At 38.2% G+C, this 14155-nt stretch overlaps 1 protein-coding gene across 1 annotated transcript; it reads right to left on the bottom strand.

Moving 5' to 3' along the window:
- Nucleotides 1-365: 365 nt before the first annotated feature.
- Rap2l (Ras-associated protein 2-like) lies at nucleotides 366-2777 on the bottom strand. The gene has a single exon (XM_081756585.1). It carries the CDS (start codon nucleotides 2556-2558, stop codon nucleotides 2013-2015), a length of 546 nt encoding a protein of 181 aa, XP_081612711.1. The 5' UTR covers nucleotides 2559-2777; the 3' UTR covers nucleotides 366-2012.
- Between the last annotated feature and the right edge of the window lie 11378 nt (nucleotides 2778-14155).

Below are 14155 nucleotides of genomic sequence, written 5' to 3'. Positions count from 1 at the left end.
ATACTTTGCCTAAACGAACCCCGTAACACATTGCAATTCCTGGACCATTGGCGGACATAACGAAAGCTAGAGATTTTGAAAACTAGCGACTACTAAATTGAAAAATCAGGCAGCAAGAGGGGTCACTGCGCATTCTAATAACTGTAATCCGATTCTACAATCCAGAATGTTATGGAAAATTTCGCCTTGCACTTATAATTGCCTGTGCAAGCGCGGCGATTGCAACGAAAGAAACCGACTGCTTCCAAAATGCAGTTTTCCACAAAATGAACCCCCACATACGAAACTAAACCCGTTTTATTTTTTTTATTTTTTTAATGTAATGGGTATCCTTTTTAAGGAAATAAAATTATCGCCTCCCTAGGTTTTTGATTTTGTAGAAACATGTATTAAAACATATTTTCTTTGTTACATTTAAAAACTATGTTTCGAAGTTTTTTTATAACACATGTACAACTTTTACACAGTAGGATACCATGTCAAATATTACAGAGTTTTGGGTACAATTACAATGGACAATAGGGAACGTTTTTTTTTCTTTCTTTTGCTTTAGTGAGTGTATACATTGCACATCCCCTTCTACAAACACGGGGGAGGATCGTTCCCCATTTTACAGGTAATAAAAAAATTAACGATTTTCTCTTTTTTTATTACTTGATTATTATTATGAAGATTATTCTTACTGTTCCCTATACAAATCAGTGTTGATTACTGTCACATCGATTAAAAAATAGTCAATATTTTGCTGGTGCAGTTTTATAATTATTCTTTTTTTTTTTAAATCCAGTCAGAATGAACGCCTTTAGTGGTGAGTTTGAAGAAGAAAAAATTAACTACTGTGAATAAAATCAACAGTAACAGGAGATTACATTGCGCGCTCTACAGCACAAATTAAAATAGTTATTTTAAAAAAATGTCTTCTGAAATGTGTATAGTATAACAGCGTGTGTGGACCCAGTTTTTACAGTATTTTTAGTTATTATTAAAAAAATATTACGGACAGATGAACAACACTATACTATGTGTGTGCAACTTTTTTTTTGTTTTTTGTTTTTACTGCATTTTCTTTACAATACCTGCTGTTTTTTTGTTATCCTTCCATGGAGGGGAGAAAAAAATAAATGTAGCTGGAAAACAGATTTACTCGCCGTTGTCTGGTCCTCGTACATCATCGACTGCATATTCACACAACACTTTATCATTTAGTTTTTATCTTTTAAAAAAAATAGAAACTTTTTGATCACTTTTTTTTTATCTTCTTTTATATCCAAAACACATTCTTCCTAGGCCTATGTATATGAAACTGTACACACTCGATCCACCTGCACATATATATATATAAATCACAAAAAAATTTGTCAAAAGACAAGAAAAAAACACACTCCTTCACTATTTTTCTTCCCTTATGAGCACAGCACCAATTAATTTCTCCTCAGGAAAATGTTAAGTTTTAACACAAAGACTCCAATCCTTGCCAGCTTGATTGCTAATCAAACACTTTTTAGGCCAGCTTCGTCTGTAAGGACCTTTCCCGTAGCACGTCCTCATGATTACAAGCTTGGTACTGAACATGATTTTCCCTTCATAATTTGTGCTTTTTTTGTTTAAATATCATACATATGTATAAATGACGACTAGGCCTGAAATATATATATATATTTCTCACACTTCCACGAATATCTGTCCTGGGCGGCAGTCAAGTGATTTTTTTTCCTTTTAAATACATTTTTTTAAATATATATATATAAGCTCCATCGTTTTAGAGGCACTAGGTAGCAGTAATAAGTAAAAATAGCCAGGAAAAAATTAGATATGACATTTACAGATCTTTGTTTGAGCCACTTAAAGAAGAAACTGATCGTGCAGTAAAAATTGGAGTTTTTCAAGAAATACTGAAGCTTAAGCAAAAAGACACAGCATATAATTCACGAAATATGCAAAACAATATCGTAACGTTCATTATTATTTTCTTTTCGAGTATTCACAAAATTACTACAGCAAACTCAACAAGACTAAAGCACCGTACAGCAACAATAGTTTTTCTTCTCCTTTTCTGGATTTACATTCATTTCTCTAACTATCTCGGCGAACACTTCATTAACATTTGTTCTATTTTTGGCACTCGCTTCTACGAAGGGACATCCCCACATTTGTGCCAGAGTCATACCCTCCACTGTCGGAACTTCCCTTTGATTTTCTAGATCGATTTTATTCCCAACTAGTAATATTGGCACTTTTTCTGATCCTTTAACTCGTGTTATAAGTTCTTTCATTGTTTTTATATCTTGAAAAGTCTGATGATTTGTTAGACTATACACCACAACAAAGCCCTGTCCATTTTTTATATACAAATCACGCATACTTGCAAATTGCTCTGTTCCTGCTGTGTCCAGAATTTCCAGCACACATGGTGAATTGTCCACTTCAATTTCTTTCCTGTAGAAGTCTTCGATCGTAGGGTCGTATTTCTCCATGAAACAACCGGAAACGAATTGAACTGTAAGGGCACTTTTACCAACCCCGCCCGATCCAAGTACAACGACTTTAAACTCACGCATGTTTACAAATTATTTGTACACTCCACTTTCATCCAATCCACGTAATTCCGAACTTCTTCAGTTTTTGGTTCTGATATAATATAACTAAAACTGAACTCAAATTAATAACAAAACAAAGTTCTCGTCCTTCCATCGCACGAACAAACTCAACGATAAATCGCCATCTTTCTCGATTCTGCTCTAACACTGACAATGGATCGGCCACTCTACATCAGAGAAATCTGGTGGCAGACTGCGCAAGCTCTGTCCCGGATGTGACGTTTCATCCATAGAGAAAGCAAAAGAAACACAGAAGGAAGATATACAGCTATTAAACCTTACGCCATGTTTGCACCCCAGAAAAATTTTCTGTAATAGAAAACATTTTCAACAATATTTTCAACAGAGAGGAACAGCAGTAAATAACATATGGCAAAAGTCATGCGATTAATAATAGAATTACCAAAATAAATTAATTTGCTACTCATTTCATATAGAAAGATAATGTATTCAAATTTATTGAAATTCGCAATAATTTTATTTTACTAGTGAGATCCATATTTCATCACATATATACCTTGCCCTGGGATACATTTGCCCCTTTAGGAGGCGCGCCTTGTAGTTTAAAAATCTCTGCCTTCAGCTAAAACCCGTGAAGTAATGTGGCTGACAATAGGCACCATAGAGCCGATAGTCGGACACTTACAATTTTATTGACCGACCATTGGTAGAATTATTTTTTAAAAAATATTTTAACATATTAAAAATGTTTACTATACCATTAATTCAATAAAATTTAAGTTGGGGCCGCGGTGGCTCAGTGCTAGAGCGTTTACCTCTTGTGCGTGGGGTCCTTGGTTCGATCCCGGCTCGCGTCAAGTGAACTTTGTGGTGGACAAACACCGTGTGCGTGGGTTTTTCGGGGTTCTCCTGTTTCCTCCCACTTTCGTTTCACAATTTCATTCATCTCTCATCATCATCATCTCCTTTAGTCTAGCCAGCGTAACCGTGGGACCTGAAACTTACAGATTTCATATCATTTCAAGATTTAAGTTTAGCATGGAAATAGAAATCAACCCAAAATACCAGTGATCGGCCAGTCTGGTCGAGTACTGAAATTTCATCAAATACTTTAACCCGAAAGTTGGCCACAATAAAATAAATTAAACGTTTTGGTACTCACTATTTTTATGATGTTCAGTAAAATATAGAGCATTTCAAATAGTAGGAAAGAGTTGAGTTGATTTGGAGTTTAACGTCCCCTTCAGCAGCGAGGCTATATGAGAAGGGACCTACTGATTAACGTGGAATCCGAACCACATAAGCTCCCGGCGGGAATTGAACCCAGGTCTCCCACGCCAAAGGCGCGTACGCTAACCGCTTAGCCACGAAGGAGCTCAAATGGTAGGAAAAAATATTATATAAGAATATGATAGAATAGAAAGATTATTACCATAGGCGGCCCGTGAGGAAAGTCATACTGATAAAAATTAAAGTTTTATTGGTTAAAACTAAGGGGATAAATATTCTTCTAATGGTGGTTACTTCCCCTACGAGCCGCCTCTGAGTATTATCTTAATTAGGAGGATGTGCAAAGTAACACTCTTACTATTTTTCAGCCATGTTGACAACTCAGCAGGTTGTTAATTTGTTTCGTATTTCTTTCTTCTTTAAAATGTGACTGTTGATGGTTAATAAAACATAAACAGAAAAACTTGTCAATGCAACAACAGTTTTTGTCCGTACCTATTCATGAAGCACAGTAATTATTATTAACATACATATATGAAAATGTCCGACTACTGTGTAGGGCGACCATACGTCCCGTTTTGAAGAGGACAGACTCGTTTTAGGGGCGTGTCCCGGATAAAAAAAAGTAGGATTTGTCCCATTTTATGCAAGTGAAAGAAGTAAATAATAAACTCTGTATCTTTACCCCTTGTAAATGTATTAATAATTATAAATATGCCACATTGACTTGACACCCAGTCTTCCGTTTTAGGAGCTGCTATCGGCTGAAGGAATTCCACTCTCTTTCACTAAGGCTCTCTCGCTTAGCAGCTGCTGAACCCTTATTGGCTCAACGCGTGGGTGTGTCGGGGTGTGAGCTTTAGTTCGCATTTTTGCCACGGCTCAAGTCATTTTGGCAGCACAATAATAGTAGCAAAGAGGCCAGAATTGAACTGAAATTCCCTACATTAACTCTTTCGAGACCGGGTGGCCAAAGTGGCACCAACAATGATGCCACTTTCTTCATCCTCTCTTGTGTAAACACTAATTAAGATAGCAGGATGATTCTTTTATGCCAAATATGGTTGGAGCATAGTTTATCCAGATGGTAGTTTTTTCCTGAGTGTCGAATTTCCGTATCACATTTGAGCCTAAAGTAAAGAATTCGAGAATTTGCGAATTTCCAATTTTCTTTTTTAGTTTTTTCAATATAACTTCCTTCATTTTAGAGAGTTTTACTTAGAACTTATCAGGTACATACCTCATACGGATACCTAATTTTTAGACCAATTTGAACTCACAATCAGTGTTGCCAACTAGGAAAATTAAAATTTTCCTATTTTTCGTTCAAAAAATTATACATTTTTGAAATTTATGTTCATAAATACGTACCTATACGTACAAACGCAAGTCACCTTACGCCAGTCGAACATCGGTTCTTACTGAACAAAAGCAAGTACATATCATTACAAGTGGGTAATTAGGAGCCGCACGAAAAATTCGAATTTAGGTCCTAAACTTTTCTTTTTTCTTTTCTTTTCTTTTCTTTTCTTTTCTTTTTTTTTTACTTTTCTGTTTACCATAACCCTTTAGGGATTTCTGGTACGAATCTGTACCATGGAGTAGTGTTGTGTTTAAATGATTATTAAGCTCATATAACACGTATTGAACCCTGGTTTTATTCATTGACCAAGTCAAGTATGGACCAAAAAACACCCCAGATGTGTTTTGGAACCGGATGGACAAGAGGAACGTATCCACGGGTGGCTAGGGGGGCGGCTCCCAAACTTTGGCTGGCCCCCCTAAAAGTTTCAGACTTACAAAACATTTTTTTGCACACGCATTGTATACATAACTACTAGTGTGGGCAAATTATACAAAAATAATGAAGATGGTGGGAAAAAATTGATAAAGAAATAAAAATTGGCAGAAATAAAAACGGTCCTACTAAAAGTCCCGGGAAATCCAAGTGGAGTTTCAGGCGTCATATTGGAAAGTGGCCCGCGCTGATGCCGTAAAACTACTTTTTTTCGTTATTCCGCACATAAAACGCCAGAAAATCGCCAGAGAGAGATATAAAATTGGTACAGATGTGTGGTATAGTAGTCCAATGAAAATCAACATATTAAAAGTACTGGGAAATTTTAGTGGAGCTTTGGCCGCCATATTTGAAAATGGCCACCGCCAGTACCGTGAAACGACTTCTTTCGAAACAAGTATGGTGGATTCCAGTGTGGTAGACTTTATTCCAGTTCAGGTAATAAAGACCGTGTCAACTAGCCTTAACAGACCTATGTGCTGTACCCTCACTTATTACAATATGTACACTTCTACACTACAAAGTTGTGAACCAGCAGCAATGTATTGACAGGAGCAACAATTTTATAATGTATAATTATTTATTGATTTTGAAAATGTTAGTAAAAAATTACAAATGGGTACCGTAGTGATTTCGTCTGTCTAAAAAGATACATACACCTGTCTCACTGATATATTCAAATTACAACTTTTATCTTTTTGCTATCCGTGTATCGATACTAGTGCTCTCAACGGGTCGGGTCGGGTCGGGTTGAAGACCGACCCGACCCGACTGACCCGAACCGTGATCCGATCTGATTGACCTGACCCGATAACCCGACCCGAGCTGACCCGGTTGACCCAACCCGACAACCCGACCCGACCCGAGCTGACCCGATTGACCCGACCCGACAACCCGACCCGAGCTGACCCGATTGACCCGACCCGACAACCCGACCCGATTAGCCTGACCCGACAACCCGACCCGAGCTGACCCGACTGACCCGACACGATAACCCGACCCGTTTGAGAGCACTAATCGATACAGTCATCTTCGAAAGCATGAGGTTTGTCCACATGCCCAAATTCTTCAGTGTGCAGCAATAGGTCATCATTTACATGAGCCTTACCTTTATATGAACTGTTCATGGAGCCAGTGCCACAGCAGTATCCACATAGGAGAGAACACGAGATGTTCACTTTTCAACAGCTGTAGCCTTTCTCTCATCCAGTTTTGCAGTTGCTGAAAATGACTCGAGCAGCCGATCAGGAACTGGTGGGTTTTCGGTCATTGCTGACACTAGATTGTCTACAAGTAGCTGCCATCTCCATACTGTTGCCAGCAGGTTATTGCCCAGCCGTTGTTACACTTGGAGATACACTTTCAAAAGAATGTTTGAGGGTATCCGCCTTGTTGGTGGTAAGGATTCCAGCTTTACTCTTCCATGGATAGAAGTCTTTGTGATAGCTTTCATGAAGTTATCATGTCGCAGAGCATCCAGAGTGGAAACAGAATTCGGTGCCCCATGCAAAGCAAACAGATACTTTTCTCCAGCTGCAGCAACCGAACATTTAGATTCATTATGGGCTTACACACTCCCGCAAATCTTTTCGGCTCTATAAAGTTTTGAAAGATTTATTTTTTCCTTGCCGATAGAGTGATGAACTGGTATCGCAACCACTTATGGCATGCATGGAAAGAAGATATTTTTTCATTTCACCTAGGTTGGGCTGTGGTCTTTTAGTGCTGTATACTTTGTTCCCAATTTTTGACAGAGGCTTGTTTGAGGAATGAAATATCCACTTGTTGATCTGCAAATGTCAGGAGAAGAACTAACAAGTCAACATCCTGTCAGACAACAAATACGTGCTCAGATCTGGAAACGGACTATTACACAGCAGTCTTCACTATAAGCGTGTCTGCCTCAGCTGGTGCAGTCAGTACAGAGAATCCAGCTGTGCAAAGATGACGAGAAAACTGGGCAATAAAGCGACCCTTGTTGCAATTGTTAGCAAGGAATTTTTGAGGCGTTACTACTGGTATTGAAGCTATGAATATGATATCTGCTGATCGAATGGATCGGCATCGTCGTTTTGGTAATGATAGACACAAGTTCGTTCTGTTCAGGAAAAGGATTGTAACATGGAAGCCAGTCAACCAACGTCTTAACATCGGCAGCTTCACGAACTTTCCTAGAATATTAAAGTTCTACGTGATTTGTATTCGACATCTCAAAAGTTATTGAGGCTGTCGCTAATTCCAGTTGTGGTTGGGAAACTCAAAATCCATTTAGTCACAACACTGTATGACACTCTACGACCATGAGATAGAGCTTCAATGCTCTTAACTGACCACATAAGACATTGTTCTATAATCAAGTCGGTCCACAACTTATCAGTCTTTCTGATGGCAAAATACCCACTATTACAGTATTTCCCATATTCATCTGTGGGCATTTTTCTCTAGAGAGCGCACATTTTCTGAAGGTACAAGTGGCATTACTTCGCATAATTTAAATGTCCTGCAGCCTGGAAGTAGGGAAGTATGCCAAACTGAAGATGTAATGCTCAGTTTTCCCTTCTTGCAGCATGTATGAGTGCTCGCAAGAGTTGAACTTGATGAAAATAGCGTACTGAATCTACAAGTAGCCTGTTTCTTTGTCCTTCTGCACTGAATCTAAAAAGTAAATGAATCTCTCGTACAGCGTCATCAGGTGAGGTTCATTCCCAATATCTTTGCTTGTTATTTCTGGTGGGCACAAAACCGGTTTTTGAAAATTAAAAAAAACGGTTTCGGTTTTCTCCAAAACCGGTTCCGGTTTTTTTTAATTTGTTCTATTTCTGACCGGAATAGTGTTTCGTTGTTGTCCGGAAACCGAATCCGTTTCCACAGAAATAGTTTTGTGTGTTTTTTTTTCAAAAGTTTCACCGAAACCACTTTCGGCGAAAACCGAAGGGAGGAGAAAACCGAAACCGATTTCGGTTAAAATGAATCGGTTTTGGTTTCCGGTTTTTATAAAAGCCGGTTTTACCCCTCCCTACTTGTTATGCCATCTCTGAGTAGTTCGTCTTGAAGTTTGGTTATCACTGAGACCGAGTCCGGGTCCAATAGCGTGAACTGGTTTGGCTCGTGAAAGATGTGAATGGACAATGCTAGTTGTGTCAGCAAATGAGCCCGCATGGCTCGTGAATACACGGATAGCAAAAAGACAAAAGTTGTAATTTGAATAAATCAGTGAGACAGGTATATGTATCTTTTTAGACAAACGAAATCACTACCCATTTTCAAATTTTTGTACTAACATTTTCAAAATCAATAAATAATTATGCGCTATAAAATTGTTGTTCCTTTCAATACATTGCTGCTGGTTCACAACTTCGTAGTGTAGAAGTGTACATGTTGTAATTGAGGGTACAATGCCAGAGACGGCATTAAGGGTGGGCGACCGCTCCCCCTCCCCAACAGAAGTAGAATAATGAAGGTGATATCCTATACTTCAAAAGCAATAGGCATTACTTTCGATTGTAATGTAATAGGTTCTAGGACTCTGTTTAACTCTGCAATGAACAATGATTTTAAGACAGATACTTGTAGTAATATAATGATGCCAAAAGTCGTGATTAATCTTTAAATTACGCGGGCTTTAAATTCCAGCACCTCGTCAACTACGAAGCCATTTAAACTGTTTTCGTAGGGTTGGAGAAAATGTAAAAATAATCAGTCGTAATTGCCGCAGACACATGAAACAAAAAAAATAAATAAATAAATAAATAAATAAAATAAATAAATAAATAAATAAATAAATAAATAAATAAATAAATAAACTTGTTACTTAATATCTCTACTTGAATTTCAGTTACTGACATACGTGATTTTTATTGTTTTATGCATTATTAGTATCGTTGTTACTCTAAATTTCGTTTTAGGAAAGAAAGCTAAAATGTCTCCCCTATCCCTCCTCAAATATACTGATAGGAGGAATATGTGTTAATTATTCCTTTAAGTCCATTGTTTGACATCACAATTCACGTAAACCTTCCTTTATAATTCCAGTTTTTACTCCAGGAGAAAATAACACGAAAAAAATTAAACTTACTTGGTTTATCTAGTTTTAAAGGGGAATTTCCCCATCATTCCCAGATAATTCGCAAATTGCTGTGGACCAATGAAGTTAGCACGGCTAGAATTGCTAATATTGTTTCCCCTCGCATGGTGTAAACATGATTGGTAGCAGACATGAGTATAGGTGACTTGCTTTTATTCGAGCTCATTTAATTAAACATTTCCGTATTTTGTTTCTCCATTAGCAGTACAGGTTGCTCGCGTTAATCCAAACCCACCGTAATCCGAACCCTGCGCTTGTCCGAATGACGTTTAGCCGGCGGGGTTTATGTTTTTAGATTGGTTGCTCAAACAGAAACAGTTGTTGTGAATTATTGGACTAGATCAGGTCACGTTTCTTGAATACAAGACTGTTTCAAATGACTTTTGAATGCTTAACTACATATACGGTATTGTACATGTTTCAGATTAGAACTAAACCTTGACAAATATTCGTTTGCAACTGGATTTGTGGCTTTTGAGCACTCTCTTTTTACGCCAAACAATTTAATAACCCGAACAACTCAAGCAAATATTCGGACTAACGCGCGCTTCCTGTTGCAGTTATCGAAGATTATTACTGGTCCACATTTTGTCCGCACAGCTACCATGAAAATAAACAGATGCGAAATAATGTTACTCCTATTGACCTTCCAATGTATCCGGTAAGTTCTATATTCGATTCCCAGTGGGAACACAAGTGATTTGGATCCTACTCTAGGTCCCGTTTTTAGGGCGTTATCATGGTTCCATGGAAGGCTATGGCAAGCCATCATGGGTTTACTTTGCCCAGGGACCTTCGGGTCAAAGATCGACCTTCGGGCAGGACACTGCATCATCATAACGACCTTCCACTAATCGGTCATCGCGTCCTTTGTATATTGCTGAGGTGTCATCAGTGATACAACACAGAAAATGACGGCTTCTAATGTACCATCTTCTTATGGTATTCAATATATAGTATTATTTATGGCATTAAGTATCTTCTGAACCACTAACGAAATATTTTTTACCCGTTTATCTTAGGTTGCAGCTTGTGTGGCTATGAAGAGAACGTTTAGGGCAGTTATTCTAACGCATGCTGAGATAAGTAATGAAAATCACAGTCGCTGTTCTGAAGCAAAACGTCTATTGAGTGAAGTTAACTTTCAGTTTGTGTTCTAACTCAACTTGTTCACACTTGTTCTTGGAAAATTGAAAAAATTGTCAGATTATCTACAAAATAAACAGAGCACACTGGCTGATGCTGTTTTAATTACGAAGGGTGTAGTGGATTATTTTACTGATATTCGAAACAGTCGAGGAGTTAAAAAAAAAATTGGAATGAGTCTTGCTGAAAATAACGGTATATCTCTAACGGGTTCAATGTCCGGAACACGATCACTGCCCCATAATTTACGTCAGTATATTATGACAGAGCAAATATGGGTTGAGGAAGAAGATAGCCTATCCAATCCCAAAAAGACTACAGACTTAGGATATTTCTTTCTGTAGTTGACAGAAAACTTGCAGAAATGAATAGGCGTTTTACAGAAAATACAGGCATTCTATGTGGGATAAGCAGTCTTCACCCTAAAAGTGAACACTTCCTCTCATTTGAGAAAATTGAACCACTTGCACATCATTATGGATATCGATATCGATATCGATAGTGTAGAGGTGGAACTGAAATTTCGCCCGAAAGTTTTGAAACGTTATGAGGAGGAAAAACAATGCAAAATTACCTCCGTTTCTCAGTTGACTGAAGTAATGGATCGTTTCAAAATTGCTTTTCATGAAATTCACAAATTAGCCGTAATTGTTGTCACCATTACTGTATCTTGTTCACCATGTGAGCGTTCTTCCTCGTCTCTTAGACGGGTTAAAACATATCTAAGAAATCGTGTGTACCCTGTAGAGGATGTGGTAAACGCATTCGATGCTCGACATAAAAATCGACGCATTGCTCGTCATTAAGGTGTAAGTATAAAACTTTATTGTAAGCTTGTTCGTACAATGTAATCAGCCAGCCCTTCATAGTTTAAAATACATTGTTCTTTCTGTAGATGATGATGAAGTTTCGTTAATGGCTATTTATTTCTTTATCCAATATATATATATATACTGCTAATTGAGTTTCAGTTTCAAAGATACCTGTGTAGGCTATGATCAAACAATCATACTCTCTTATTTCCTTATTTCCCTATTCTTTTAGTAACATAGGTCTTTGCTGTTGCATATAAAGATCACGTCAAAAAATCTTGTTATACTTTACCTACTTATTGTCTATTTTATGTTATTAACGAAAGGTAGAGTATTATCTGTTAGTCTGTGTTGTTTGAACCTTCTTTTATTTATATGCATTCATGTACATTCTTGGAGAGAGAGGAGGTAAAGTTGTCTTGAACTTCATCGACTACACAGTACACACCGTTATTATTGTTTTTTTTTAAAAAAAAAAACTGGAAATAGAGGTAATGTGTCTGCCATGCGGAATTCGGTAGGTCGAGCATATAGCCACGAACTCCCGCAGCCTATCCTAAGTTCTGCATTTCTTCAGCCCCACCAGGCGAATGCCGGAATTGTACCTTTTATAAGGCCAAGACAGCTGTTTCCCACATCCTTGTTACTCCTCTATTTCGGTTTGAGCCTTAGCTAGCTGAAGAGTATAAAAAATTAAACTTATTAGTGTCAAAACATGTCTACATTGCCCAGTTCTCATTTTCATTGTCCGCCCACCCAGCAATTAGGTCCGCCTCTTTCCGCCCACCCCATCAAGCGTTTCTGGCGCCGTCCCTGTACAACGCATACATCTATTAAGGCTAATTGACTCGATCTTTATTACCTGAGCTTGAATAAAATCTACCATTGTGGAATCTGCCATATTCGTTTCGAGAAAAGTCGTTTCATCGTACTGACGGCGGCCATTTTCCAAGATGGCAGCGAAACTCTACTCGGATTTCCCAGGACTTTTAGTGTGTTGATTGGAAAACTATTCTACGCACCTGTACTGATTTTGTTTCTCTCTCTGCCAGTTTTCTGGCGTTTTGTGTGCGGAATAACGAAAAAAGTCGTTTTACGGCATCGGCGGCGGCCATTTGCCAATATGGCGGCTGAAGCTCCACTTGGATTTCCCGGGACTTTTAGTATGTTAATTGATCCACTATTCCACACATCTCTGTCAATTTTTATCCCTTTATGAATTTTTTCCACCATTTTGTCTAATTTGCCTACATTATAAGTATTTTTTAAGAGACTTTCAGATCCTTACGTGAACCCTGGCCCGGGCCAGAAACCAGTGCAGTGGCCCTACTCAAGAGTGACTAAACGCGAGATCGATCCCGGGATCTTTCTATCACAAGTCAAACTATTTGATGATGCATTTTGTTATTCAGCAGGTGATACTCATCCATTCGACATACTTACCCTACCACCATTTTATCAGTTTTCGGAACAGTAACATCTGTTAATATTTTTTAAAATTAGGGTGACTATAAAATTTTAAATTGAAAACGGGACAGGTTCCGGCTTTTTAAACATCAAGAGAAATGAGAAACAGGTCAGTGCGTAAATTAATTCCTGTTTACCTTAGCAATGCCTATTTTTAGGCCTACCTTTCTTATCAATGCCCCAGGCACGTAGCCAAGGGGGGGGTCCGGGGGTCCGGACCCCCCCCTTCGAGACCAGAAATAAAAAAAATAAGGAAGGATAAAACAAAATGAAATGACAAAAAGAAGGATCAGCGTTAAAAATTAAAAAGAAAACTACAGGAAGCTTTTGCTTACTCTTTCTTATGAGGAGATTTAAATTACTTGCAATATGGTGGCGAGGTAAGCGAGGTATTCTGGAAGAGTCAGGGAATTTGAAATTTCAAGAAAAGTTATGGAATTCTCAGAATTCCTGCTACTAGTCAGGGAGATTTCAACCTTTCGAAAGCATAAGTGCCGTTGTGTAACAGCGTGGACATTTTTAATCATAACTTTTCGTCATCGCATCCTTGCAGTATCAAACATGCTATTTCAAGGACAATTTTCTGTTGCTCCTTTAACCTGTCATTTGGAACCGACAGTAGTTGACGGAATAATAAAAACGAAAAAAATATGTTAGCATTTGATTCAACAGAGAAAGGAACGCATATATTGTAAAACTGGTTGAATATACACATGCTTCGCACAGAGGTTGTATTTGGAAGTCAACGCCTGTGGGAGTATCACCATTGATCTCAGCGACCGCGAAAACTATGGATTTGATGCTAATATCGGTCATTTTGGGCTATTTTTTACATGTCTCGGTATCCACCCCCCGCTGACTCCCGGCCCGTATACTTGCAAGTCATCGCTAATGGAAGTGTCACCATTGATTTCAGCGACCGCAAAAACTATGGATTTGACACTAATATCGGTCATTTTGTATTACTCTTATAATGTCTTGGTATCTCCCCCCTCCGGTGACCCCCGGCCCGGAGCCGAATAATGTGAATTTGGAAGTTAATGCGACTGGAGTTTCACCA

This window comes from Thermobia domestica, chromosome 4 (assembly GCF_964235325.1).
Source record: "Thermobia domestica chromosome 4, izTheDome1.hap1.1, whole genome shotgun sequence".
Classification (NCBI taxonomy): domain Eukaryota; kingdom Metazoa; phylum Arthropoda; class Insecta; order Zygentoma; family Lepismatidae; genus Thermobia; species Thermobia domestica.
This window is presented reverse-complemented; position numbering and strand designations above follow the sequence as displayed.

Excerpts from the sequence above, each read along its gene's own strand:
- Rap2l (XM_081756585.1), bottom strand. The coding sequence starts at position 2,558 with ATGCGTGAGTTTAAAGTCGTTGTACTTGGATCGGGCGGGGTTGGTAAA.